Source organism: Botrytis byssoidea (assembly GCF_014898295.1).
Source record: "Botrytis byssoidea strain MUCL 94 chromosome Unknown BBYS_005, whole genome shotgun sequence".
NCBI lineage: Eukaryota > Fungi > Ascomycota > Leotiomycetes > Helotiales > Sclerotiniaceae > Botrytis > Botrytis byssoidea.
The window spans coordinates 945,214-972,091 of NW_024065846.1; the positions used below are offsets into that span (position 1 = coordinate 945,214).

General features: G+C 42.7%; 14 protein-coding genes across 14 annotated transcripts; 8 read left to right on the forward strand and 6 right to left on the reverse strand.

Moving 5' to 3' along the window:
* Window positions 1-3,629: 3,629 nt before the first annotated feature.
* On the forward strand, window positions 3,630-4,487 carry EAE97_003095 (uncharacterized protein; the record flags this gene model as incomplete). The annotated part of the gene is made up of 1 exon (XM_038873607.1): window positions 3,630-4,487. The coding sequence occupies one exon, from the start codon at window positions 3,630-3,632 to the stop codon at window positions 4,485-4,487; it is 858 nt and encodes a 285-aa protein (XP_038735470.1).
* Window positions 4,488-4,719: 232 nt separating this feature from the next.
* Window positions 4,720-5,013, forward strand: EAE97_003096 (uncharacterized protein; the record flags this gene model as incomplete). Its single annotated transcript, XM_038873608.1, has 1 exon — window positions 4,720-5,013. One exon carries the CDS (start codon window positions 4,720-4,722, stop codon window positions 5,011-5,013), a length of 294 nt encoding a protein of 97 aa, XP_038735471.1.
* A 1,263-nt stretch (window positions 5,014-6,276) lies between these two features.
* Window positions 6,277-7,521, reverse strand: EAE97_003097 (uncharacterized protein; the record flags this gene model as incomplete). The annotated part of the gene is made up of 3 exons (XM_038873609.1): window positions 6,277-6,297; window positions 6,365-7,424; window positions 7,499-7,521. 3 exons carry the CDS (start codon window positions 7,519-7,521, stop codon window positions 6,277-6,279), a joined length of 1,104 nt encoding a protein of 367 aa, XP_038735472.1.
* Window positions 7,522-7,900: 379 nt separating this feature from the next.
* On the forward strand, window positions 7,901-8,516 carry EAE97_003098 (uncharacterized protein; the record flags this gene model as incomplete). The annotated part of the gene is made up of 3 exons (XM_038873610.1): window positions 7,901-8,008; window positions 8,063-8,175; window positions 8,321-8,516. 3 exons carry the CDS (start codon window positions 7,901-7,903, stop codon window positions 8,514-8,516), a joined length of 417 nt encoding a protein of 138 aa, XP_038735473.1.
* A 386-nt stretch (window positions 8,517-8,902) lies between these two features.
* On the reverse strand, window positions 8,903-9,740 carry EAE97_003099 (uncharacterized protein; the record flags this gene model as incomplete). Its single annotated transcript, XM_038873611.1, has 3 exons — window positions 8,903-9,246; window positions 9,318-9,551; window positions 9,671-9,740. The coding sequence occupies 3 exons, from the start codon at window positions 9,738-9,740 to the stop codon at window positions 8,903-8,905; spliced, it is 648 nt and encodes a 215-aa protein (XP_038735474.1).
* Window positions 9,741-10,063: 323 nt separating this feature from the next.
* Window positions 10,064-10,980, forward strand: EAE97_003100 (uncharacterized protein; the record flags this gene model as incomplete). The annotated part of the gene is made up of 2 exons (XM_038873612.1): window positions 10,064-10,086; window positions 10,158-10,980. 2 exons carry the CDS (start codon window positions 10,064-10,066, stop codon window positions 10,978-10,980), a joined length of 846 nt encoding a protein of 281 aa, XP_038735475.1.
* A 748-nt stretch (window positions 10,981-11,728) lies between these two features.
* EAE97_003101 (uncharacterized protein) lies at window positions 11,729-13,023 on the reverse strand (the record flags this gene model as incomplete). Its single annotated transcript, XM_038873613.1, has 3 exons — window positions 11,729-11,816; window positions 11,871-12,886; window positions 12,991-13,023. 3 exons carry the CDS (start codon window positions 13,021-13,023, stop codon window positions 11,729-11,731), a joined length of 1,137 nt encoding a protein of 378 aa, XP_038735476.1.
* A 1,195-nt stretch (window positions 13,024-14,218) lies between these two features.
* Window positions 14,219-14,689, forward strand: EAE97_003102 (uncharacterized protein; the record flags this gene model as incomplete). Its single annotated transcript, XM_038873614.1, has 1 exon — window positions 14,219-14,689. The coding sequence occupies one exon, from the start codon at window positions 14,219-14,221 to the stop codon at window positions 14,687-14,689; it is 471 nt and encodes a 156-aa protein (XP_038735477.1).
* A 503-nt stretch (window positions 14,690-15,192) lies between these two features.
* On the forward strand, window positions 15,193-15,891 carry EAE97_003103 (uncharacterized protein; the record flags this gene model as incomplete). The annotated part of the gene is made up of 1 exon (XM_038873615.1): window positions 15,193-15,891. The coding sequence occupies one exon, from the start codon at window positions 15,193-15,195 to the stop codon at window positions 15,889-15,891; it is 699 nt and encodes a 232-aa protein (XP_038735478.1).
* Window positions 15,892-16,629: 738 nt separating this feature from the next.
* EAE97_003104 (uncharacterized protein) lies at window positions 16,630-17,122 on the reverse strand (the record flags this gene model as incomplete). The annotated part of the gene is made up of 2 exons (XM_038873616.1): window positions 16,630-17,009; window positions 17,062-17,122. The coding sequence occupies 2 exons, from the start codon at window positions 17,120-17,122 to the stop codon at window positions 16,630-16,632; spliced, it is 441 nt and encodes a 146-aa protein (XP_038735479.1).
* A 336-nt stretch (window positions 17,123-17,458) lies between these two features.
* On the forward strand, window positions 17,459-19,370 carry EAE97_003105 (uncharacterized protein; the record flags this gene model as incomplete). Its single annotated transcript, XM_038873617.1, has 2 exons — window positions 17,459-18,412; window positions 18,463-19,370. 2 exons carry the CDS (start codon window positions 17,459-17,461, stop codon window positions 18,772-18,774), a joined length of 1,266 nt encoding a protein of 421 aa, XP_038735480.1. The 3' UTR covers window positions 18,775-19,370.
* A 1,385-nt stretch (window positions 19,371-20,755) lies between these two features.
* On the reverse strand, window positions 20,756-21,949 carry EAE97_003106 (uncharacterized protein; the record flags this gene model as incomplete). The annotated part of the gene is made up of 2 exons (XM_038873618.1): window positions 20,756-21,800; window positions 21,867-21,949. The coding sequence occupies 2 exons, from the start codon at window positions 21,947-21,949 to the stop codon at window positions 20,756-20,758; spliced, it is 1,128 nt and encodes a 375-aa protein (XP_038735481.1).
* A 1,517-nt stretch (window positions 21,950-23,466) lies between these two features.
* Window positions 23,467-24,813, reverse strand: EAE97_003107 (uncharacterized protein; the record flags this gene model as incomplete). The annotated part of the gene is made up of 3 exons (XM_038873619.1): window positions 23,467-23,709; window positions 23,759-24,624; window positions 24,741-24,813. 3 exons carry the CDS (start codon window positions 24,811-24,813, stop codon window positions 23,467-23,469), a joined length of 1,182 nt encoding a protein of 393 aa, XP_038735482.1.
* A 1,527-nt stretch (window positions 24,814-26,340) lies between these two features.
* Window positions 26,341-26,871, forward strand: EAE97_003108 (uncharacterized protein; the record flags this gene model as incomplete). Its single annotated transcript, XM_038873620.1, has 1 exon — window positions 26,341-26,871. One exon carries the CDS (start codon window positions 26,341-26,343, stop codon window positions 26,869-26,871), a length of 531 nt encoding a protein of 176 aa, XP_038735483.1.
* Between the last annotated feature and the right edge of the window lie 7 nt (window positions 26,872-26,878).

Here is a 26,878-nt window from a genome sequence, read left to right on the forward strand (position 1 = left end):
CCAAAAGTTCAACGGCCAGCGAATAAAGGAAGGTCTGAAATCAACACCTAAGACTTTGAGCACTGACTGCCTAGTAGTAATGCGGGGTAAGACATTGCATCTCAGGAATTTAGCTGAAAATTAAGTTTGGGAAATTCTGCTTAGGATTTTGTTGTCAATGCAGCTTTGTAATTCACTCCCTCGAGCTTGCAAGACGTTGTTCATCGTGATCGTCAATTTTAACCGGGTAGGTTCGAGATTGGGAATAGTTTTGCTTTTGAGAAGTTCGACTGTAAATTACGTGAATTTCACGTAGCTACCTTGAGAAATGAAAAATTGCTTAGGGAACAGAAGAGAGAATCGATTTGTGTTGAATATTCCTGGGTTTCGAAAACGGAGTATACAAATCCTTATCACTTGGGCCCCGGGAGTATATTCTCAAAGGCTATGAAAGGCCATATTGCCAAGTTGACATTGATGACTTTACACTAGAATCAAGTCAATAGACATTGAAGTAATGTGAAGGAATGTTATATGAATATAAGCATGACTCAAACTCTATTACGCATGAGATAAAACTAACCAAGAAGCCTCATGCTTCGAGCGGTAATATTCGATGGGACCCTTGAAACGTAAGGTTTAAGTTCTTTGTAGGTCAAACTCAATAAAGCAAACGAAGCTCACTCGTTGATTTCAATCGTCCCTAGCCAGACTCTTTACAATGCACTCAACTCCATTTGCTTGGATTCGGATACATGCCCACTCACCGATAGTCCGAAGGTTGATACCAGAAATACCTTTCCAGGTCCGCAAGAACTTTCTTTTACGTGGAATACTTGGCATGGAAGTATAACCGACCAATTTAGGTTCTAGGTTCAATCTCGGAAACAAAAAGATATGCAGATAAAGAACATTGAAACTTGGTTGGTGTCAGATCATGTGGATGCTTGATGGCTGAATCACGTGATTAAAAAGAATAACCCACAGAGAAGCCTGCCTTTTTATTTCATATCAGGTCGGACAGAATAATGGATCGCCGAGAATTGTAACTGATCATGCCGTTGTACTTGAGATCTTTCAATTGAGACAATGTTGATGACTTCATCCAAATTCTATTCCCTTTTTGAAAGGATTTGCTACCTTTTGGGGACAAGCAACATACTTCAAAGTAATGATCGGATGGCTGTAAAGTGCCTTTGTTGAACCACGAGAAAATGAGGGATTGAGGAATCGAAGCTTGCATCCTAGAAATGGAAGCTTTTATTTATCGATGTGGATTCCTGCAATCAGAAGCCATAACACAACTCTAGAGGGTTTCCAACCTCGCATTTCGAAGTTCGGGTGGCTTCCAAGTGGACACAATTGATTCGTCACAACATTCAATTGTCGCTTCACCTCCACTCAAAGCTTGCGGTTGTCTCGGAAAATGGCAATCATTGACGAATCCAACATTGATCTTCTTGGGGTCCTTTGATGATCTTGAAGATCGAATGGAATATCAGGTTGATATATATGAATTAAGGAGTCGGTTTCCTCTGTTATTGTTTCAACAAATTGGGTAAATGTGATGTTCCCTACCCATCTTTCCATTCCTTTCTTTCGGCGTTTGCTCTCTATATGAAAAACGACGATCATTCGTCATCATGAACAATGGCTTTTGATAGCATCGACCCAGAAATTGACAAGAAAGCTTAACACATCATCCAAGGGAAAGTATGTGAAGTACATATGCATATCTATGAGGAGCTTCATCGATTGGTGCTCCGTGTAAGGAATCCACCAACTGTATGCAAGATTATCTCGTCCAGGTGTGTGAAGGATTCCCTGAACCACTTAAATCTGGGGAAAGGACGACTAAAGTAAGTGGTGATTTTTTAATAGATACCACACGGCAGATGTAGAAAAGTGGAAAGGTAAGAGAAGGAAGGGAGCGATTCCGGTGAAGAGACGAATGAGAAGACGATATGTTGTGTAAAGGTTGACCTTATCCAACCTTATTGAGAGTTTGGATGGATCTGTGTCGTAGTTGCTGATCTCAATAGTTTAACAACAAGCTACAACTCGAGATCAAGCACTGACTAGTGAGTGTATTGACCCCGGAAGATCAACGGTGTTAGGAATAAATATGGGAATGAATGTGGAAATTCATTAATAATCTAATCAATAAGCTACCAGTAGATGATCTGATGAAGAGTACGACCTCGAGTACCTAGAAGTCATGAGAATTATAAATCTGATGTTATGATTTTCGGATCATGCCGTTATGATAATCATGCTTCGGTAACGATCCTTTGCTTTCTCAGATACCAAAAAAAAACAACATAAGAGACTTGCAGATAGATGAGTTCATGGGATAGTTCATACGATTAATCGTACTGTACTCAATAGTATATACGAGCAATCACGCAATGATACGCAATACGACCTAGATGATGCAGTAAATATGTCGGTAGTTAGATTGAATGAACGTATTCATAATTCTTTATTTTCTTTCTAATTTTCTTGGATATTATTAATCAATCTATTCAGATAGATAGCTATATAAATAGGTAGATGAGTAGGTACTAATAATTAAATATCAAATACAACCGTTGATAATAATGATAATAACAATATTAGTAATGATAATAACAACCACCGATAATAATAATTGCAATTGTAAAGATGTAAAATAAAGTATAACTCAGTTGAAATACAAAGGAGCATGATTATATATCACAAGCTATCGTGTATCTACACATCCTCAGACATCGCACGGAGATGGCTTTCTTAAAGTTCCTTGTCAAAGAACGACGTCAGATACAAATCGGGTTTAGCTTGCCAAATTTAGCATCATTCAAGGTTAGTATGATTTTCTTTGCGGGGAAAGCCTTAGCGGCTATGAGCTAGACAGGGATTATGAGTGTTGCTATCGTTGCTGTGAGTGAATCACCTTGACCCCTTCCTCTTCACTTCACTTTCCTTCCCTTCCCTTCCACTTTCAAATTCATAATAAAGTCGATCGGGTTCCTCTCTCTTATAAGTTACTCTATCTTATATATCAATGAATGAATCTTCGTATCTCTTCCCTCTTTCTTGTCAATTCCAATTCCAATTCCAATTAAACCATAACGTTAACACTTTCTTCATCCCTTCCTTCTTTCTACCTTGCCCTTCTCTAGAATCATCTCTCTTTTCCATACAATCAATTCTACTTCATATTGTAGAACCTCAAATCAAACTATACGCTTTCCCAAAATTCCATACCAAAGTTCAAGTTCTTACCCCACACCACATACATACATTACATACCTACATAAACACACACACGCACACACTATAAAGTTACCAACCATTAGGTGGGTGACTTCAGCGGAGAAACGAAAAGAAAGAGAACAAAGAAACTTGTGGGGATAGCTCCGTTGATATCAATTCTAAGTAAACCAAACTTCATTTCATCAACGACAAAGGAATCCTTATCACACACGACCCAAATCGAATATATCAGCTTCCCTACCCATCACTCCGAAGCTGAGAGAGCAGCTTACGGCTATCTGAAGAATCTCTCATTCAACACTCGCCTAGTTTCGGCAATCAAACCATCAACGTCACCGACGTGATATTCAGCCAAATACATTTCCTACCTTTAAACTTTCAATCCAAACGCAGATATGTCTTCCAACGGTAATAGCAATAACGGTGGCACGACACCTCCAAACGAATCCTCTAGACCTCGTCGTGGTTCCATCACTGCTCAAACATTTACCAATATCTTTCGTTCAAACAGTACATCTGCCGGAGGTCCGGTTGGTCCGTTCCCGGGTCCCATTAGCACAGGCGCATCCCAAGATCATAAACGAAGAATGTCAATTTCTACACTTGGTTTATCTGGTGCTGGTGCATCTCCTACACAATCCTCGGCGTTTCCTTTTGGTGGCCGACGTGGAAGTGTATCAACTACGGCTTCTGAATCAATTGATGAAAGTGCCATTGATGACGAAGATGGACCTTCTAGAGGTACACCAACTACACCTTTTGCACGTCGTATGTCATTTGGTGCTCAAGCACTTCGAACTGTTCGTACGGGTAACGGTAGCCCGGGCACAAATGGTAGAACTCCTTCTTATACTACTTCTACATTATCCCCAATTCCAGCAGGTTCACAAGGTGGTGGTAGAGTAACCCCTCCAGGAACTCAGTCTCTACAGGCAAGCACGCAATCAAAACCCAGAACTCCCTCTGACTTTGCTTCTTCTGCTCGTCCAGGTGAAGGCGGTTTCAACTGGTCTGAGCAGCTTAGATCTCGTGCCGAGAGCCAAGTCTCTCAATCCCAACGTCCGATCATGTCAACCTCTCCCCCGAATAGTCAAAGATTTAATGTTCCAATGCATGAGCGAGCCAAGAGTATTGGTGACGCCCCAGCTCCACCCACTTCCGTCATTCCTCCTGTCGCGGCATCAAAGCCTGCTCGAAAGCAACCAGATGCCTTCCAGGAACGCATTTTGAAGGGTGATTTCTACATGGATTGATTACTATGAATACGTACACAAATTTCCTTTTGTCTTTCTCGAGCAAGAGCTTGAAAATGACCAGGAGTGGATCTTTCAAAGTTATGGCGTTTATTGATCAAATCATTAAAGGAACAAAGAAATTTCTTTACAACTATGGATTACAACCATCTGCAATTGCTTTCGCTACAATATAACATGGATACGGAATGTCGGATCTGCAGAATTGGGGGTTGAACAGACATGATGAACAATGGAAACAGAAACAACGGGAATATCCACAGCTCTAGAGAGAGCAAGAAATGGAAGGTTATTGGATTGGGTGATCGGATATCGGAGTGTACGCTGGACGTTTCATTTTCGAAATTTATTTTACTTCTTGGTTGAGGTTCAAGATGCTAGCTATAAAGCTTACTCGGCTCAGAATATGCTCAACGGAGCAAAAGATACAAGTAAAGAAAGAATTACTGAGCAGACTGGCGCTCTCGGACAGATGTGTGAGATGGAATACATGGATTCCTTGAAAAAGATCCAGACTGATGATTGATGAAACTCTTTGTATTGCTGGCGCTTGTACTTCGCTGGGATTGTGGGCGGATTGATTCGGCATGGCTTACTTGCTTGCTTACATGAATGAAATGAAACGAAATGTTGTTGGGGTTGGGAATGGGATGGAATGTTTAGTTTATGCGTCTGAGCCTTTTACGCAGCTGGCCTTCTCCTTTTCCAAATTGTACTTTACATGAACAAAATAGCTAGCTGTTCTCGGTTGACTTTCACAATGTCAGCGAGCGGATGGAATTCAAAAAACATGTTAAAATCAAAATTAATCTTGATCTTATTTTTCAAGTGTGAATTTTATTCCGACATATTGATTAAGTGTCCTGGCACATTCGACAACGTACTTGTGTGTGTCTTCATCTTCGCGGACTTCGAACTGGTTGACTACTACAAGTCTGCCTACCTCCAGCATTCAAATAGCCGGACATACATCGTACTACTACTACTACTACTACCCCATAATAACAATGGGTAGATCGGGGGCAAGCCCCCAAACCCCCATTTCTCGCTGCGGTCGGGGTGTTTGGTCGATAATTGGATGGGTGATGGGTGATGGGTGACAGGCATTGATTGGGTCATGGGTATATATGTATGTATGTATTTCTCTCTTTCTATTTAGTACCTAGTACATAGGATGTAGAAAGTTTGGGGATTGTGAATGGGATTTTATGGATGGTCTTGTGGGAGTGAGGGAGTGCTTTCCTGCGGAATTGGATTGGGCTGCGGAGGAGAGGATAGGATAGGATAGGAGAGGAGAGGATAGGAGAGGAGAGGATAGGAGAGGAGAGGATAGGAGAGGAGAGGATAGGAGAGGAGAGGATAGGAGAGGAGAGGATAGGGAGTGATACAGAGATGGAGAAGTGTATACGCATGTACATACATATGGATGTATGAAAAAACAAGGAGAAGATAGGTATGAGTATGCTAGAAGAAGCGAATGAAAATCGGGGACAAGCGTCACGGTTTGTGAGAAAACTCTGGGGTTGTATTAATTTTGGTTATTCTGCTATGACTCTGACTCTAACGCCCTGCATACATATGAGGGGTTGTTGAATGGAGGTAGAATGCGTACTCCTTCTCGGTATTGTACGGTATATCTTTACCTGTACATGTACATATCTTTCGTCTTTCTTACCACAGGAAATCATCGCTCCAAAAATTGGTATAGTTATAATATTGTCTTCGCTTCCTTTTTTCCATCCCTTTCAATCTCAAATCTACTCTATTTTCATAACCATGAACATTATGTCTACGATTTAATCATGAAAATCTATTGAACAATTAGCAGTCATCTCTCAGAAAGTAGAATCTCCTCTGGGGGCAATAAGAATACGAACCTGGTTCAGACTTGCAACATCCATACTAGCCATCCTCTTCTGCGCGATATGTCGAGCTCGTATAGAGCGTATACCCATCGGCGTTGATCTTCCACTACTTTCTGAGACTATTGGTGTGCTCTCCTTTGTGGAGGTTTCGGATGTGGAGGATGATTTGTGTTTATCTTTCTTGGATTTCTTGGAGGATTTGGAGGTAGAGGTTGTTTCTTCGGCATCCGCGCCTGCTGCTTCTTTCTCTCTTCGCTTCTTCTCTTTCTTTTCCTTTTTGCGTGCCTTCAATGCGGATTCGTCTAGGGTTTCATTTTCCGATTCGGAGGTAGATTTCGATTTCGACTTGCGATCTTTCTTGGATTTTTTCGATTTCTTGGATTCGGACTTGTCTTTGTCATCCTCATCTTCACTCTTCCTCTTCTTGCTCTTCTTTTCCTTTTCCTTTTTCTCCTTCTTGCTTTTCTTGCTGGATGTCTTCTCTTCGTCTTCCTGTTCCTCTCTCTTTCGTTTCGACGACTTCTTCTTCTCAGTCACAGGCTCTGGTGATTTCTCTTCCTCCTCATCTGAGCTAGAATCGCTTTCCTCACTACCACTTTCTGCTGCCTTCTCTTTGATCTCCAAAGCTTTAAGTCTCTCCTTCTCTCCATCAATCAAATCCTGAATTTTATCACCAATCAAAACCCCTCCCTTGACAAATCTAATGCTGCCCCATTTCCTCTCCGCGTAAATTGCTCTCTTCAAGTCCTCCCTCCCTTTCTGTTCTTTTTCGATTTCCGCTTCTTCCTTTCCATTCAACCTCCCCAACAAGTTTTGGAAAACGTCTAAACCTGTGCACTCCCCATGTCCTACTCCACTCCCTATTTTCGCACCCAATCCTAATGTATTATCTTTTATCACCACACGAATGTGCGACGCATTAGCTTCGGTATGGAATTCTGCGTGCGCGGCATCTTTTGCTCCAAGATATTCACCAGGTGTCCAGCCCTGTGATTTCATCATACGATGACCGAAACTGTCGGTATTTCCAGACCATCTTGTATTATTTGGATCGTGGGAGAGTTTTATTTTGCTGGAGAGATGTTTGTTAGTTTGTGATTGATTATGAACAATTCATTGAGAGGAAGCGATGAAGGGGGAACACACTTCTTGGGAGCAGCGAGACCCATCTTTGTGGTGGAATTGGGTGTGGTGGTAAAGAATTGAAAATAAAAGAACGTTTAATGATTTGGTGTTTGATGGATATCGAGAAATCGGAGAAAAAAGTGGTCGGGAACTTTTTGTAAATTTTAGTGGGGTAGGGATATCAAGATAGTAAGCTAGTGTCTGATTGGCTGTGTTGAGGAGCTTGAATTTCACATGCATCTCATCTCATTATCGACTTTCACTTTTCACTCAAACATTTATTCATTCAATCAACCTCAAGTACTCTTCTCGTCTGATATCGTGAATCTCCAAATTCATCAAGAACTCCTCACCTCAATTTGATATACACAGGATCAACTTCTTCAAAATACGACCCTCGCGTTCCCCATACTCTCGTTCGCAATGCCAGGTCAATTTACCATAGATGACGATGCTGAATCTCTCATATCCTCCCAAGATTCCGTTCCCGATATGGATTTTGTCGAAAGAGCCAACCAAATGATGGCCGATGTATTGTCACCTTTTATATCTTCCTTATACTTAAACTAACAAGATACCTTCCAGACGAAAAAGCGCCGTGATGCAAAGCGTAACAAAATTGAACATGAGCGTGCTCAGCGCATCAAGGAAGTCAGGAAGAAGCTTGGTGTGTTGTATGAGAATAAGAGAACCCAAAGGTGTGTCTTATTCTTTTGCAACTCATCATTCATTTTCATCCAGTATCCATATCTTGCACGGGATATGACCCCCCAATTACAGCTGTCGAACTCGAGTTTTGGCTTACATGGAAACTCATATGGTCTGTTACTAACGACCAGATAGAGGCAAGCTTCAAAAGGCCCAGTGGAAACAACTTCATTCCCTGGACAAGAAACGCCAAGAGCTTGAACGTCGTATATTGGACAGCATGAAAATCATCGAAAGTAATACTTTGAGCATAGCTCGAGAGTTCAACGCTGTTGTTCTTGCTCGTCTGAGTGCCATGGAGAAACTAGCCGATATCCAGGATGCTGCTTGAAGATATGTTTGTGGTGTGTACTACGTTTCTGTGTCAGCTATTGATATTGTCATGGGAAAAGGTTGACATCTAAGATACAAACATTGCTATTCATTATCGCTATACATATACTCACTCATAGATCCCATACTTATTTTAGGGCGTTGAACACACGGAAAGGTTAATCTGGGTTGGGAGTATGGTCGGAAGATACCCCTGAGAGCTTGCTTACTTATATTGCACATCATTAGCACAATATCAAACACTCATCTTTTCACTGACATCCAGAGTCCAAACACTTCCAAAGTCCCATTTAGTTTTTCTTTCATAACTCTTACAATTCCTCATGCCGCTAACTTGGTATCCGTACAATGCTATGTTACAATCAAAAGCCCTCTCCCTGGGCATCAAAACCCCGTATCCTCCTTCCAAAACCCAACAATCCTCCCTAATTCCGCAATCCCATTCCTAACCGAATCGATGATAACCTTGGCAATCCCCTCTCTCTTCCCCTTTCCTTTTCCAGCTCCTGGCATATTCGGTTCCTCACTCCCCATGGTGGGCAACACATTATCACTCGCAGACAAAGAGACAAAGAGTGCGAAAGGCGTCAACCATACACACAGTCCGAAATACGAAGCAATCTGCGTGAAATCCGGATATCCAGACGTATCATAGATAGAATTTGGGGTTTGTATAGGACCTGCTGCGAAATGGCGGAACCAAAGATAGTGGTTTACTATTACCAGAGCTAATGCCTATTATTAGTTTTCTGTCTGAATTCGGGATTGGGGAAAGGGGGGAGGAAGAAGGAGGACATACCGCATGAAATGAGGAACAGCGGATTGCTCAAGTGGACTACTGGGAATCGCCTCATATTCCCCAAATAGACTAGATGAGAGAGGATACTCATGACGCTGAGTTTGAAACTGAATCCATCGACCAGACATAAAAGGGCTTGGATCCCAATAATCGCGTATATCATTCGAGTCAAAAAGCGCTTTGCCATCACCGTGTGTTCCTCGACGAGCTCGGAAAGATAGTATAATCCAGAGGCTATACAATATATCAAGTCAGTAATCACACATATATACACAAAAAAATAGCATCGCCAATAGATTCAGGGGAGGCGCTCTAGAAACTCAAGCTCACGAGGATAGGTAGAATAAACTTACCAATGGCAGTAGTCAGGAAGCCAAACCCAACCGCCACGCCCAGATATCCGACAATGGGTAAGATCCACATGATGTTTGAAAATAGACAGTGAGATGTTATGAGTGCTGCATTATGTTTGCAGAGGTAAAAAGTGTAAATAGGAGGGGTTCTAAAGTTAGCTGTTCTTTACTTACCCCAGATATTCGGTTCGGTTGATATTCGGCATACTTTTTCTAGTACTAGAATTTTTATCTTCTTATCGCATTTATTCGCATCGAGAATTGATAAATTTGTGTGCAACAATTCCATTCACTCTATTTCTTAGAAAGTCCAGCGTAAACCTTGGACATACATTCTTCCTCAGGTATATTTTTATAAATAAGTAAAATCGATACCAATTCCCCAATACAAAAATGTCTCGCCCAGAAGATACACTGTAAGATTTCCCCTCCTCCCCTCCCCTCCATGCGACAATTCCCCATTACCATCTTCCTAACACACCTCTAGCCCCCCCGACCTTCACTACAATGACACCGAAGCGCGTAAATACACCACCTCCTCCCGAATCCAAAACATTCAAGCGAGCATGACCAACCGGGCCCTCGAGCTCCTCGACCTCACCACCCCCTCCCTCCTTCTCGACATTGGCTGCGGCTCTGGTCTCTCAGGTGAGATCCTCTCCGCCGTGCCCGAAGACGAAGGTGGACCACATATCTGGGTTGGAATGGATATTAGTGCTTCCATGCTCGACATCGCATTACAGCGAGATGTAGAGGGTGATTTGATGTTGAGTGATATTGGCCAGGGCGTACCCTTTCGAGCCGGAAGTTTCGATGCTGCGATTAGTATTAGTGCGATTCAATGGTTGTGCAATGCGGAAAGTAGTGAGGTCTCGAGTGCAGGACGGCTTTCGAGGTTTTTTGGAGGATTGTATGCTTCGTTGAAGAGAGGAGGAAGAGCTGTGTGTCAATTTTATCCAAAGAATGATCAGCAAAGAACGATGATTACTGGTGCTGCTATCAAGGCTGGTTTCGGAGCGGGTATTTTGGAGGATGATCCGGGAACGAAGAATGCGAAGTTGTACTTGGTTTTGACAGTTGGTGGAGGAGATGTAGAAACGAGTAATGGAGATATTACGGGAATAGTGAAGGGAATGGATGGAGTTGATGTGTTGGACGCTAGGAAGAAGCATAGAGAGAAGGGCAGAAAGGAGGTTAAGAAAGGTAGCAAGGCATGGATTTTGGGGAAGAAGGAACAGATGGAAAGAAAAGGAAAGGTGGTTAAGAATTCTAGTAAATATACAGGACGGAAGAGAAATATTGCTTTTTAAGAGGCTTGATTTGGAAAAGTTCACGTATGTATTTGCATGCAATGGCGTTGGGGAGACTGGGGTACGGAGTATCATGATATCAGTTATTTTAACAACAATGAAAGACATATTTTGTGTAACAACAGGGTCCGAATTATGATGATGCTATGCCCATATTTTCTAACAACTTGGCCCTGCAGCAATCTCGCCATCTATAAGAGTTCCCACCTGGCCTGGTGTACCATCGTTGAAATAGCAAAACAATCCAATAGAGATGCACTGCACGAACTCTAGTCTGCCCCTATGACAGTGGCCTCCGAAGGGCCAGCGGAGCGTCACATTCCATTGATGGTTCTTGTTGATGGGGGCAAACCCCCAGACCCCTATTGCTCGCTACGCTCGAAAGCTTTTTATCATTGGCCTATTCTCCATGAGGTTGAAATCAAAGATAGAGGCGATTGGACTCCCAGTGAAATGAAGGAGAGAGACGTGGTAGGAATAGGAGGAGCTCCAGATGAAACACTAAATCTTTGGACCTATATGCCATCCTTTTTGATTCTTTTCAAAATAAGAAATGTGGATTAACTCTATTATCTGTAATCGAGGTCATCCCGAATACCTTGATAGCTTCATTGCTAAAATTGGAAAAGACAAACATCACTTCAAAGTCAAGGAAAATCTGCGGATACAATGAATTTTTTATGCACTTCAACCCCTTAATGTACACGATCCATATCTAGGGTATTCTTTATACAGTCTATCCACCAATCTATGCAGCCAACTCCATCTTATCCAAAATAGCGCGAGTGAATTGGTTAGTTGAGCTGTTTCCTCCCATATCACGGGTTCTAACGGCTCTATAGGATTATTAGTGACTTGTAAAAATACAACTGGTGGTTGGTATCACTTACCCTTCAGCAATAACATCATAAACAGCCTTAGAGATTCTGTTAGCGTGGTCATCAAGACCAAGATGTCTCAAAAGCATAGAACCAGAAAGAATCATAGCAGTTGGGTTAGCTTGATCCTTGCCCTTGATATCTAAACCAACATGACGGCAACCAGGCTCGAAAACAGCAACTTCACGTCCCATGTTGCATCCAGGAACAAGACCTGGACCACCAACCAAAGCAGCACCAACGTTGGACAAAATTCCTCCGTACAAGTTAGGCATAACCATAACATCGAATTGTTGTGGTCTGGATACACATTGCATAGATGCGTTGTCGACAATCATATCGTTGGTCTCCAAAGTGGGGTAGTCCTTAGCAACATCGTTGAAGGTTTTGCGGAAAAGGCCATCTGCAAGCTTCATAATGTTGGCCTTGTGAATACAGGTAACCTTCTTACGGTTGTTGGCAAGAGCAAAGCTGAATGCGAATTTGGCAATTCTCTCAGACTTAGCGCGGGTAATGATCTTAAGAGATTCAACAACACCTGGAACTGATTGATGTTCCAATCCAGAGTACTCTCCCTCAGTATTCTCACGAATAATGCAAAGATCGACATCCTTGTGGCGAGTGTTGTAACCTGGGATGTTCTTGATGAGAACAATGGATGCGTAGATATCGAGTTCTTGTCTGAGTGCGACGTTGAAAGATTGGTGACCAGATCTCTCGACAGGTGTGTGCAAGATACCCTTAAGACCAAGCTTATTTCTCTTCAAGGATGCTATTGACTCCCGGAACAAGTCCTCGGAGTGTTTGTCTCCAGTTTCAACACCAGATACATCAACTTGTTCCCATTCGACCGGCACATTGTCTGCTTTGAAAATTGTCTTTACAGACTCGGCAACCTCGGCACCAATACCGTCACCAGGAATTAAAGTAACGGTATATTTTCCACCATACTTTGTAGGCTTGAAGATATCGGATTGAACAGTTGCGAAAGTTCTAGTGGGAGCGACGTGGGCGGTTCGCAAAAGGCTCTGATAAGAAGTTGGTATTAGCTTGTGACAGACTAAGAGAGAGACATAGACACGATTTGCAAATTAAGAATATGCAATTGAGAATCCTTCATTAATTTACATACTTGCGCCGACCTGACAGAGTTTCTTGCCAGCATCTTGAAAATGAGAGAATATTAAGGATTTTTGGTAGGTTGATTGTGTTAAAGAAAGCCGTAAATATTCAGTTGGTCGGATTACCCGTGAAAAGGTAGAGTTTAACCCGGCTGGAGATAATCAGCCTTTACCTAATTGGGAAACGGTATGTGGAATCGGTTTGTCACGGAGCGGAATTTCACGCTTCACTTGATTTTTTCACATTAATTAATCTTCGGAAATTCTAATCAAGTACTTGTATCAACACACGTATATCTACAAAGTAATCTTACAAAGTAGATTGATATAATTTGTGTATATTTGTTTCTTGAATATATATCTTTATATTCGTATGATATGGTAGAGTAAAGATTGGAGTTTTTTTTTCTAATTCGCTATATAAATCGACATAGGTACCACGATTCAGCATTTGATGGGAAATTATAAATGCCATTACGTTTACTACCTATCTGGGTATCTAGCACGTGTCTAGGTAGAGTGGGCGCTTCATTGAAATTCAATATGACGCTCCTCTGGGCCACTGCTGTGGAGTTGGAGGCTATTTCGCTTTGCTCTAGTTCTAGAAGAGTATATGTATACACGTTAGAACTTCAATTAATCATACTCTCATGCCTGTTATACGCTACTGTCAGTATCATCGAGGGGTAGTCTCGCCTTGCGGGGAAAGCTCGGGCTCTATTCTCTTAAATGCTCATTATCTCTATGCATGACAAAATTGAAGGGAGTCGAAGTACGCCCGAGTAGTCTCTCTCTTGTTCAACTTCAGTGGAATATTTGATATTCCCAAGTACTAGTTGATGTGTTAGAATGCTTGGGCACCAGGTGATGGGAGTTTGAGTGAGGTAATAATACAGGATTGTAATGACTTCGTTTGTCTCTGCATTAGACTTTAATACTCGTGTAGACAGACGTATTAAATTTCAGACCTCGAAAATTTATGATAATTCTGGTTGTATGAGGAAGTCAGGAGGCTAGTCCTTTGAGTGATATAATTCCGGCTTCTAGAATGGAGTGGGAAAAAGTAGTAGAGACAAGTTCACAAAGCCATTGTTTTCATAATTCATGGGGCCGTTCCCAGCATATCCCGAAACGGGGCATAATGAATTCTTTGACAATTTAGGTACCTTTCCGATTGTTAACGACATAACTTACTCACTGGAAATCTATGGGAAAGCTCAAGATGTCAATCACTCAAACATGACAGCTAATGCCGGACCAACACCCTGCGAGTTAATCAACACCTACTATCAGATATGTAACCATGTTACGACATCTCTTCATCACTCTACTCGCATCATATCATCCAAATCCTCCAATCCTAAGACGTCTACTTCCTCTGAAAAAACCATAATAACCTGTCCACAAGTGATCCATAACCTATCACTCCCTCCTCCACTAGATCAACGGCAAAAGTCTGAAACAACACTTTGTCCCTCGATCCTCAAACGTACACTCATAAATTCAGGATATGGATGCCCAGATTGCGAGCCAGAGTATCATCAATCAACCGATTATATTACGACGGGACAAGATCGCCGGGACGAGAAAATAGTGGACGAAGAGAAAATAAAAAAGAAGAGGATCGAGTGGTGTATGTTTGCTATTACGGAATGGGAGGCTTGGAAACAGGCAGCGCGCGGTCATGAATCATCGGCAAGGGATGGTTGAATAGTTCAAGAGGAATAGAATATGATGGACAAGAATTTAGTACTTTACAATATAACTAAATTACATCTTCCAAGGTCGCAGATTTGAGAAGTTACAAGACTCTGAGACAGTGCTGTCTCTTTATACGTAAACTTTGCTTCTTTTAATAACGTAGTGTGCTAGCCCTTCAAATACTTCAAATCTTATGTTTCTGAGTTGGGCGTAATTGGGATAACGTCCAAGCAATCTTGGTGTTTTATTCGCATAAACCTTCAGTTCTTTGTCTTGCTTTTCGATATTGTAGTATTGAGGCAACGATTTGCTATAAGCCTTCGATCTCCCTTTCCATAGCTTTGTATCATTGGTACGATCGTAGTGAGAAAAGTGAAGGGTATGGTAGGCTTGATGGCTAGGAAAGGCAGCTGATATTAGAAGTCGAGTAGTGTGATTGGTTTATAGTCGAAAAGAGTGGTAAGCAATACCATTCGCGGTAGTGATGCCTGTATCGGAGGTCAAATACTAGGATGAAAATCGATGATCGAAAAACCAGTAGGTATTACCATTTGCGGTACCGAGTTTTGGTTTGGATTGATGGAGAGATTATTCGGAGGAAGAGTGGTAAGATAGATGACATTCTCGCCCGCTCGGATCTAAATGCAGCAACAACCAGACTTTGTATATCACCGCAACTCGAACATTTAATGTTACCTTACGCTCAGCGGGAGAACACGAAGCAAAGACCATCGGGATTCTCCGTTGATATAATTCCACAATCCAATGACAGCCATCTCGAAATAGGAGGGATTCCGAAGCAAATATATGGCCTAGCCACACCACAAGTTATGGAGGTGGACTTTCGCACGGACCCATTGTCAAATTACAGTGATCTAGAAATTGAGGAGGTCCTTGAGCAAATATTTGGCTCAACCTTAGCACCGGTTGGAGTCAACTCTTTAGCGACCCCACCGTCAAATGGCAACGATCTGGAGAGCGAGGAAGCCGGTAAAAGAGAGATGGCTCAACTTAACCGTGGGTTGAAGTTGCGTTTTCTGTCAGACCAATCGTCAAACCCACTAATTCCTCTGTCCACTACGAGGGACTTGGGCCTTCCGGTAGATATAGTTAAGGGGGAGGGCTTGAGGCGGACATATGAGTTCCAGCAACCACGTAAAGTGCCTACAACCTCTCCCAATCATCTTGGAAAGCTGCAATTGATATTATAAAGGTTCCACATGTGATTCGCCCATCCTAAATGATGAATAAATTTATCTTCTGATCCTGAAATAAACCTATGGCCTGGAATGCTGCCTGTAAAACAATGCAAACACATTCTTCATTGTTTTCTGAAAGTTCGTATCACATGGTTTGGTCTACAGATTCCAGAAATGATTCCGGAGAAAGGGTTCCTTGCAGCTGACCCGCTACCTCAACACGAACTTTCTCAATTAAACCATAGAACCTAACGGTGGGAACTTGCTTCGACTTTTCCCCATGAAAATTGAGGATGTAGCGAAGTACAAAATTGCTAAAGCTTGGGCTTAGAGGCGAAGAATGAGAGGCTAACATGTAATGCCGTTGAAGAGAATGGCGGTTAGGCCATGTTCGTATGTAAAGTGTAGTAGTCATAAGCCAGGAGAAGGGTGACAATCATTGAATATATCCCACTCTGCCTTCTCACCCTCAAATAACGGCAGATTAACAAAACTTCGGATCTCGTTCTGTTCACGCCAAACGGCTGGCAGTTCGAAAAACATGTTCGAATTCTGAGACCATCAATTGAGATCGTTTTCGCGCTATTGAGATTGTCATCAGCATCCCCGACACTGAATCCATATGATTCTCTTTCATTCATGAACTAGAATGCCTCAAAAATGTAGCAAATGTTTGAAAGAATGACCCGTTTCCTCAAACTAGGTGCGTTCTAGGAAATCCTCCTCGTTCTGCATCTATAGAGTTTGTAGTTATCTAGCTCCAACTGGAGCATACCCTTGTTGCGTATCCCCTAGTCCAACATTTAAGCCCTTTCTCTTATCAACAACTTTTCTCACCGCTGCCCAACCAAGCAAGCCTAAAGTACCAGCAATGAAAGTCAGTACCACAATCTGATCCTTTCTGCTATCTCGTTGAAAGCACGTTGTGAAAACATCTTTCTCCTCGGCCTCTTTACATATTGGTAGTCGCTGAGCGAGACAGAATGCTCGATTACACAAAGTGCATGTTGCAGCTGGGGCACGAGAGTCGTGCTTCGAGTCTGATTTATCGGATGAAGAGCTCGAATGTGAAGACAAGGGAATGATGGTGCTATTCGTAAAGCAAGTACATTTACAAAAAGACGGCGGTGCTTTGATAACAATTAGCAAATAGAAAATCAACCATCTTGAACAGGTACCTACAGTCCGCTATTGTTGCAACAATCAATGTACACAACAAAAGCAAGAAGTATATGCCCCTCATCTTGTTATCTAGGGATGCGTCAAGTACTTTGAGTTCTGGGTATTTTAGATTACTCAAATACTGGTGAGATTCCTGTCGATGGGCGAGAAACTTTCCAATTACTTTGCTCCAACAAAAAACCCTCTCGATGTCACAATTGATTTTCTGGTGAAGTTGTTACTGTCATCTTTTTGCGATGTGATGATGCGCTTCCCCGGTTGTAAGTCCAAGGGTCTGCACATAATAATCCAAATAAGCTAGTGCTTTTAAGGACTAGCTCGTTTTGATCCAAAAAGTTCAAGCTCAAAGAGATATCCAAATAACATCATTGCACTTCAAACTACCAATTCACACACAATGCGTCGAATAACGAGAATAGATAGGTCTGTTGACCTCTTACGTACCCGATCTATATCACAAAATCCATTCGCATATCGTTGCTCATCATGCAGAAATCAGACTTCTTCATTCTCAACTTCTTTAAGAGGGGCAGACAAAGAATCACTTGGCCAGCGAGTGCGACGAAGTCTGTTCAAACAATCCACCGCCACATCTTCAGATCCTTACACCGGGCCTAGTCAACTGTTGGCGAAAGAAGCGGAACCAAAATTTGAACGGAAAGAGATAAGAGCACCTGAGGATGCTGAAGATTATCAGCCGGCAGACAATGGAAAGGAATTGGAAGTTATTGGTGGCTACGAGGCTTCCTGGGGCCAGGAGTTGGATGCCCAGTATCCATACAAACTTTTCTTTCCAGAAGAAAAGATCGAAAGTTCTGCAAAAACGACCGCAGCATTGCATCGTGCTTTAGTCGAAGTTTTCGCCTTGAGACAAGCTGGAAGGTCACTGTCGGAAATTTCTCAGACTCAGCCCGGTATTGATTTTACTGAGAATGTACAGATCAATCCTTCGGACTCGGGCGCTATTTTACAGTTTTTAGAAAATGGTTCTCTAGAACAGATAATCCAATCATTGGCACCCCCCATGGCGCCTTCCAAAAAGAGCAAGCAAAAACGCAAAGCTCGTCTCGCTGCAACCTCATCCATCGATGAGACTTCAGAGAAGACTGCGCCTACGGAGTCTGAAGAAGATGTAGCTGCCGACAGGTCGCCCATAGATCCTTTACACCCAGCACCTACACCCAAGATTGACGAGACTGTGAAGAAGGGAAACCCCACAGAATCGGAAGCAGATGTCGCTGCGGATCGTTCAACCGTGGACCCATTGAAGGATAGTGCTGAAGCGCTGGTCGCATCTTGGGGAAATTCGTGGCTCCAGATACCTCTCGCTGACCCAGCCATCAAATTTGCTGTAGGTTACATCATAAAAGTATTTGGTGAAGCATTTACTGATAATTATAGGTTGTTAAACGCACAATGCAATTAACAGGTCAAAGAATACCCGATCATGCAATCAACCATTCGAATACGGTAGAAAAGCTCTTACAACACCTCATCGCTCCACCCAAACCTCCAACCCTGAATAAAGCCTTGGAAGAAGAACAGATACTGTCATTACCAAATGTCAGTGTTATTGGAAAGCGTGTTACACCAATCGACAAGGAACGAAACATTGGCAGGTTGAAGGTTATCAGGCAAGAGTTCAAATCTCGAGGATTATCACAATCCCAAGACAGTGGGTGGACTGGTCGCCAGCGTAATAAGGAAATATGACCTGTGTAATTTGTACAGTACTCTATCATGACAAAATGTATTCTGCCACAAGATTGTTAAAGCCAATCGCGCACGTGCACTATTCCTTGGCTTTGCACTGGTTATTCTATTCAGACTATACTCCAGACTTCAAGAAGTGTTGTTGTTAAATACCTGGCCGGTCATGATCACATCTTCACGTTATTTTAATTCACTTTGCACTCTCCAGAGAGTCGTCCTGCAGTAGCTGTATCCTTCTGACTGTTTTATGCAGTGTCATTCTAAACTTCTTAATTCGCAACAGAAATTCCGTTAATTCCAACTCCCCTTTGCAGGTCCAATTGTCGATGACTCTGCTTGCGCCATCCATTGAGACTCACAAGCTGACTCCGTCAAGGCTACATATTTGATCTAATGACATGTTAGAGAAACGTTTTTTCTTCTTAGGTTGTTGAACTATCTTTTTACAACACCCTTCTCTGTAGATGTTCGTCGCTTATATCACATATCTTCCGAGTTTCTCCCACAAGCTAGCTACCATTCTTCTATGGAAATAATAAAGTATATAGTGGAATATCTCAAAACATTCGTTATTCTTGACGACTCCGAAATCTAGATGTGCTGAATGCTGAACCATGTTTCTCCGAAAAAAGTCTATGTCATTCCCTGCCCCTTCATACTTATCCGACTTCCCCCACACAGCAGTCTCATATTCTCGTTTTATATTCGCCAGCAGCAACAGAGCTTTAAGTTTCCAGATCTTCGAAATGCTTTCGAATATCCATTTTTTATGATCCTCTTCAAAGGTTCTAAAAATATCCGTTATACATTGTGATATACGAGCTCCTAGTGAGTACAATTTCTTCTACGAAGAGGCAATTAAGAAGCACTTCTTAACGCAATTCATCTGAACAGACAACGAAAAGTTTGATCATTTCCAAGATTTCAGAACGAACACCTGCAAAATTCTGTTCGAAGTCTCTCATCCCATTTTGTAAGGAAATATTATGTTATTTCTTGAGAAAGAAGACCAATGACTATGTTAGCCTGTTAAATAAGGTGGGAGGCGTGTATTATTTGCGACTTGTTTTCTAGAAGAAAAGTTGGATACCTTTGCAGAAGTTCGAAGGAGAGTGAACGTGAACGTGAACGTGCAAGGTGACATATAGGTAATAGGTATGTATACATAAATTGTTAAAATATGGAGTAAGTGTATAACAACCACAAAAGATCTAGTTAGTTATTGGCTTGTTGGTGATTCAGGTATCGACAATATCGGTAGAGAATGATACAAATCACACACACACATCACATCACATCACAAATCTCCCAAAAATCTCCCAAAAATCTCCATTCCCAAAAGAACAAAGCCAAATCGGGGAAAATAATAATAAAATGACATTTTCGAAGCCCCAGCAGAAATCTCTCACTTTCAAAAAAAGACAGAGACTCCGCCTAAACCTTATCTAAACCATGTCACCCCCCTAAAAAGAATCGAGCAATCATTGTCCCCCGTCCTAGCCCACCAAAATCTCCTCGGGGAGAAAAATCCCAGCAAGCTATTCCCAAGCTCCAACAATATTCGACATCTGTGGTGAAAATAAGTTGACGAAAGCTCGGCATGGCCGAGAGTTCAAAATCTTGTATTTTGTGTTCGGTAATCCCAAAATGTGTTGGCCGATCAAATATCCATATCAATGATGTGATATGATACGATATGACGACGACGTAGAAATGAAAAATATATGATTTTATGTAAAAAAAAAATTGAAAAACAATAATGAATCGAAGTTTCCAACGGCGCAAAAGTCTAGCGCAATCTGTGTACTGCAAAAAGTCTAGTCTAAGAGACAAAAATCAATGCAACAAGGAAGAAGAGTATAAGAAATGTAGAGAGGTATCGCTACAATCAGTCGAACAGAATGCTACGAGACGAAAATCTTCGTAAGCAGCGTGTCATCCTGTTCTCGGCGCGAAATCGTAGGCAATGGTATGAAACCACTTACAATTGCGCAAGCGCAATATCGGCAGCATAAGCCAAAGCGAACGCATCTCTCTTGGCCTTGCGGCAAGGTTGTCCTGGACGTCCGCACCATGCCTCAGCATTGGCCTCAGCCTCAGCAAGAGCTTCGCGCTTGCATGGTTGACCGGGGCGTCCGCACCAGGCCTCAGCAGTGGGCTCAGCAAGCGCCTCAGCAATAGCTTCGGCAGCACGCTTGACGGCACGGCAAGGTTGTCCGGGACGTCCACACCAGGCCTCGGCTTCGGGATCGGCCTCACGCTTCTCCTTGCATGGTTGTCCGGGGCGTCCGCACCATGGCTCAGCAGTACGCTTACATGGTTGTCCGGGACGTCCGCACCAAGCCTCTGCTTCGGCGAGAGCCTCACGTTTACATGGTTGTCCGGGGCGTCCGCACCAAGCTTCGGCCTCGGCAAGAGCCTCTCTCTTGCACGGTTGTCCTGGGCGTCCGCACCAGGCCTCAGCATCGCGCTTGCATGGTTGTCCGGGACGTCCACACCAGGCCTCAGCCTCGCGAGCAACGACTTCGGAAACCTCACGGGTCTCGATGTTGAGGGACTCGAGGAATGCATCAGTATCCTCGACGGTCTCGGCAGTAGCCTCGGCAAGATCTCTTGCGAGTCTCTTGGCCTCGAAGCAAGCTCCTCCAACCATGTTGCATCTCTTGATGGCAGCCTCGGAAACATCGGCTTCGGCATCACGTTTGCAAGGTTGTCCTGGGCGTCCACACCATGGCTTGGCGAAAGCCTCAGCGACAGCCTCAGCGGCGCGCTTGTTCTTGCGGCAAGGTTGTCCTGGGCGTCCGCACCAAGCTTCGGCCTCGGCCTCGGCGAGAGGAGTACGTTTGCATGGTTGTCCGGGACGTCCGCACCAGGCTTCTGGGAGAGCCTCGCGCTTACATGGTTGTCCTGGGCGTCCGCACCATGGCTCGGCATCACGCTTACATGGTTGTCCGGGACGTCCACACCATGCCTCAGCGACAGGGGCAGCGACGGCGACGGCCTCACGCTTGCATGGTTGACCGGGTCTAGAAGTATATGTTAGCAATGAATTCTGTTAAGAGATAAATCAAAGGGAAAAGAAATTGTCTTACCTTCCGCACCATGGCTCTGGGACCGCGACGGCGGTGGCAGTAGCAGCCAAGATGGCGAGAGCGATTGCGTTTGTGAACTTCATAATGAATGTAGTTTGAAGGTAAATGATTTATAGAGTGATTGTGGGTGTAAAATCTTAAAGATTGAATATGGGTAAGGAGAAAAGAAGAATCGTATCAAAAGCAACGAAGTTGACGTGATTTATAGATGATTGGATTATGCGCTGTTCAAGATGAACAAGAGGATAAACCGGGAACTCCGTACCTGCGGGTCCAAAGAATCTTTGAAGAGATGTCTTTCTATTGAAGATTGAAGAGGAATATTTCCTATTATGGGTCTCAATAAGTTCTGGAGCAAGAGAAAAAGTACTGTGACGACAAAGGCTTTGGAAACAATTTCTTTGGAAGGCCGACCACTTTATATCCACGTAGTGGGTTCAACATGATGGTAAGAAACGTCGCTTTTCACTCCATGAACAGAGTTTTTACAGAATTTGAAGAAGCAATCTCCGAATTGATTGCGGAATCGATTATCATCTCAACTTATGGCGGATTGAGCCGATGTCAATTGCATTTCATCTCATGTGTAGATACCCACACCTCATGGACTAAGAGCAATGTTTCCTGACTTCCCCGCCAGATTCACTCACCTTGCAGAAAATTTCTTCTACATCAAAAGACTTTTCTGCCACTAACAGAGAATCTAGTCAAAATTTCAAAGAATACTGTTTCAGATTCTATGAAGATATATAAAGAGTGAATGTCTCGTGACTTTCATGGAAAAAGAAGTACTCTATTGAGTACTCTATCAAGATCTCATTGAGCACCCCTTTCGTACTCGCTTAAAGAAGAAGAAAAGCAAAACACACGATTTTTTTTTCATTCATCCCTTAGCCCACCCAATGAATTGGCATACATCAACAGAAAGCGAGTACGAGATGAAGGTATTCTCAGACTAAAGATGAATCTAGAAAACATCAAGAAGATTCTAGAACGGGCTTATGACTAGAGCTGCAGGACTTCGTTTGTTGATTACATGGAGGCCAAAAGAGGCAAACATGAAGACAAACATAAGGAAGCACACGATATCCTTTGATGAGTTTTGATAGACAAGTAGAATCATAATAATAATAATACCGGAAATACCGAGCAAATCGTAACAAAATCAAGTGGCCTAACGTGTTGAGAGCTTTGATCGGGACAAAAAGATGAGATATCAAGATTCAGGATTGAATTTGGTCTGATTCATGAGCTTTTACGAAGCGCGTGGGAACTGTTTTGGAGGAAAGAATTACGGCAAGCTTCGTACAAAGCTTAAAACGGACGAAACGAACTGTCCCTAGGTAGCCACTGACTTACTTGGCGTTCGCTTACTGCAATGTTAAGATGTTCAAATGCCAAGGATCCTTAGAGATGATGTGCAATCATTAATATGAACAGAGGAATAACGTACACCCAAACCAAAAACTATGTGATGAAATCTTCAAAACAGCCATTGACTTCAGGGCTGTGGAGCTAATTGCCTCTTGAATTGAAACGTAATCGAACATTTTTCTAAGCTACAAATATTTTGTTACATCTACCCAGAACGTTACTATGCTCATCGACCATTCTTCTTATTTCTCCTTGTTGCTTTGCCATTGCCGTTGATTGCAGTGGTCTTAACCTTCTCAAGAACTTCGAAATCGTCAGCACCGGAAGAGCTGGATGCTTCTTCAACCTCTTCATATTCTTCCTCAACTGGAGTTTTGTTCAAGACACGACCAATAGTTTTATTGAAAGCGAAGATTGGCAAGCGGAAAAGTGCAGTCTCTCTCATGGAAGGGGCAGGCAGCTCGTCAAGCTAAGTTGTAAGTTAGTGAGATGTCGAAAAAAGTTACGGAGCCACTTACATCAAGCAAAAATTCTTGGGTTTTGCCATCCTCGTCGGCTTGTTCCAAGTAAACATTATTGGCAGAGTCAACCACGAGAATTTTGCCATTTTCAGCAACAACTCTCTTCTTTGGTCCAGTAATAGAGGTTGGAGTTCCGGGTGCTGATGCCTTAGCCTTCTTGACTTTCTTTTCAGTCTTGTCAGTCTTGGAAAACTTCTCTTGCCTGCGTCGCTCTTTGCGATTCATTGGTTGCATAGGATCGGCATCACCGTCGGTATCGGTTCCAGGTGTAGCGGCTGCATCGAGGCCAGGAATATTGAGATTGGAATTCCCACCCCATGCAGCATTTCTTGCAAATGTGATGTACCTTTCAACAAATTCGCGCTGTCTTTTCCAACTCAAATAGAGGGCGAGATAATGACCTCCACCTCCAACGAAGATGAAGAGACCCACAAGCACTGAGCCAAAACCAGGACGGAATCGAGCATAGTAGTATCCAGTGCCCTTCCACTTTGGAAATCCATTTTTCAAGAAGTGATCGTAACGTGCGCGACCCTCTCCCAAAAGAATTTTATTTATAAGACCCAAACGTGTGAATCGATCACTAGCTTTTTGGTAATGTGCCTTGATTTCAGCTTGCGAAGGACCCTTTGAGACATTGGCACCAGACTTCTTGTTCTTGGACTTTTCGCCCTTTCCTGTAGATTTATCGGCGACGAATTGAGCCTTGACCTTATCGGGATGTTGAGTACGGGACTTCTTCTTGTATGCAGCTCTTATTTCCTCTTGGTTGGCAGATGGCTTAATGTCGAGGAGATCGTAAAATGTAACCTCAGGGCCGTCATGGGTAGCAACCTCGTTCTGCAGACGAAAGATTTCCTGGTCTATAATTTGCTATGAGCTAATTGATCCATTCAAAGGTGTGCAAGACGTAATCAAGGTAAGGAATTGGGCCGAAATTGTCAAATATTAATGGGATGGGCTACATAAGCCAACTCACCTTCTTTACTCCATGCTGCAACGAAGGCCAAAAGGCAGGCCAATATGGCGAAGGTATAGAAAGAACCTCTCATCTTGCCAGAAGGAAGCAGAAGCTAAGAGTATCAATTAGAAGAAGCACACCGATGATGTGTCCCTTCTGTTATCAATACTTTCTTACTTTCTTAATTTACAGGAACTTTCTTCTGGTGAACGGGAATTATATAAAGATGACAGCGAGATTTTTAGGAATCAGACAAGGATGACCGCTTAGTGAAATTCTGGACTGGTGTGGATTTTGGCTCATTGGGTAGACTCGGTATTATGGTGGTAGCTGGAGGTATACGATAGAATAGATAGGTGTTCTTTGATAGGCTCAATGAGTTGAGAACAATCATACCAAAGGTAGCCAAACAAAGTGATGTACATACGAGTATAAGGTACCATTATATCTTACATTTCACACCTGCTGGAGACTGGGTGGGTGCTATTTGTTATTTGCTTATTAATCATCCATTTGGTAACAATTCCATAGGTGCATAGGTTGAGCGATGGGGGAATCTCATCGTCGCACAAAGTTATGTATTTTATGTCCTGAATGTATAATTATATGATTATATGTATGGTCTCCAAGGTTCCATGCCTTGCTGTCTCCAATGATGAACAGGAACGAGTGGGTAGTCTTGAGATAGCTTCATGCATTATGCAAGTACACGCTTCTCTCTCATCCCTCCATCCCTCCATCCCTCCATCCCTCCATCCTTCCCATCTCTCGTACTTACTCGCCCTTCGCCCTTCCAAGTTCTACATCGGTATTTCTAACCCAAAAAAACGCCTACCGATTTACCCAAAGCTTCACCGCAACCCATATTAAAATCTGTACTACTGATCCCACTTGGAACTTTTCACTCGCCTTTCTTTCCTTCTCCTTCCCCTTCTCATCTCTTGATTCTTCTTCTCTTCCAGAAGATCTTTTACAAGAACTTTGACGAAGGAACTTCTCGAATCTGCATGTGTTTCAGGTCCCTTATTTAACCCCCCTGGCTGAACGCCCGGACTCTTCCTCTATTGAGGCTTTTTTTTAAATTCCTAATCTTCCTCCCCGGCAGCTCTTGCTGGGGATCTTCTACAGAAGGTGTAAGGGGCCAATCGTTCGTTCGTTTCCTTAAGGGATAAATTCATCACGAAAGTTACTCTGCGCAGAGACAATCAAGTGCATCCATCTATTGAAGATTTATCTATTGAATCTTAATTCACTTCTACACTCACGTACGCAACTCATTCGTAAGTCTTTTCTATTATGACCAATTGATGATATTCTTTCATTCGTGATTTCTACCTAACTTGCTTCCATTATCTCCTGCCTATTTGATGACGAATGCTGACCAGAGCTTTTTATATATATTGACAGATCTCTTAAACAAAGGCACTTCAAGGGAAAAGACTTATCTTCGGACTTCTGACCCAACCTTCTTCCTTCTTTACAATTCCATTCAAAATACCATTGAAAATACTATTGAAAATACAAGAATCTTGAAGAATTCTTCAGCGATTCACAAAGTAGTCCTCTACATTCATCAAATTTTCATCAAACATTTGGATTCTTCTCACCAACAGATATAATGTCTCGGATCAACATCCCGTTCGACATGATCTCGTCCAGATTCAATCTGTCCGACAGATTTTCCGGTGTGCGGGCACAATCTCTATCTACTAGATTTGCCAACCTCAAGCCTGTCAATGAATTCTTCGATTTCAAACGCCTTTCCAAGCCGGCAAACTTTGGTGAAGTTCAGTCCAGAGTCAACTATAACCTTGGACACTTCGCCAGCAACTACTTTGCTTTATTCATTATGCTTAGTATTTATAGCTTGCTCACCAATCTCCTACTCTTATTCGATATCATCCTCGCCGTAGGAGGAATGTGGGCTATTGGAAAGCTCGAGGGCCAAGATTTGAACTTTGCAGGTTTCCAAGCTACATCCTCGCAACTTTACACCGGTCTCTTAATTGTCGCAGTTCCTCTTGGGATCATTGCGTCACCATTCACAACGCTTCTCTGGCTCATTGGAGCAAGTGGAGTTAGCATCATAGGACATGCCTCATTCATGGACAAACCAATCGATGAGGCTTTTTCCGGGGAGGCGGTCTAGACGGTCG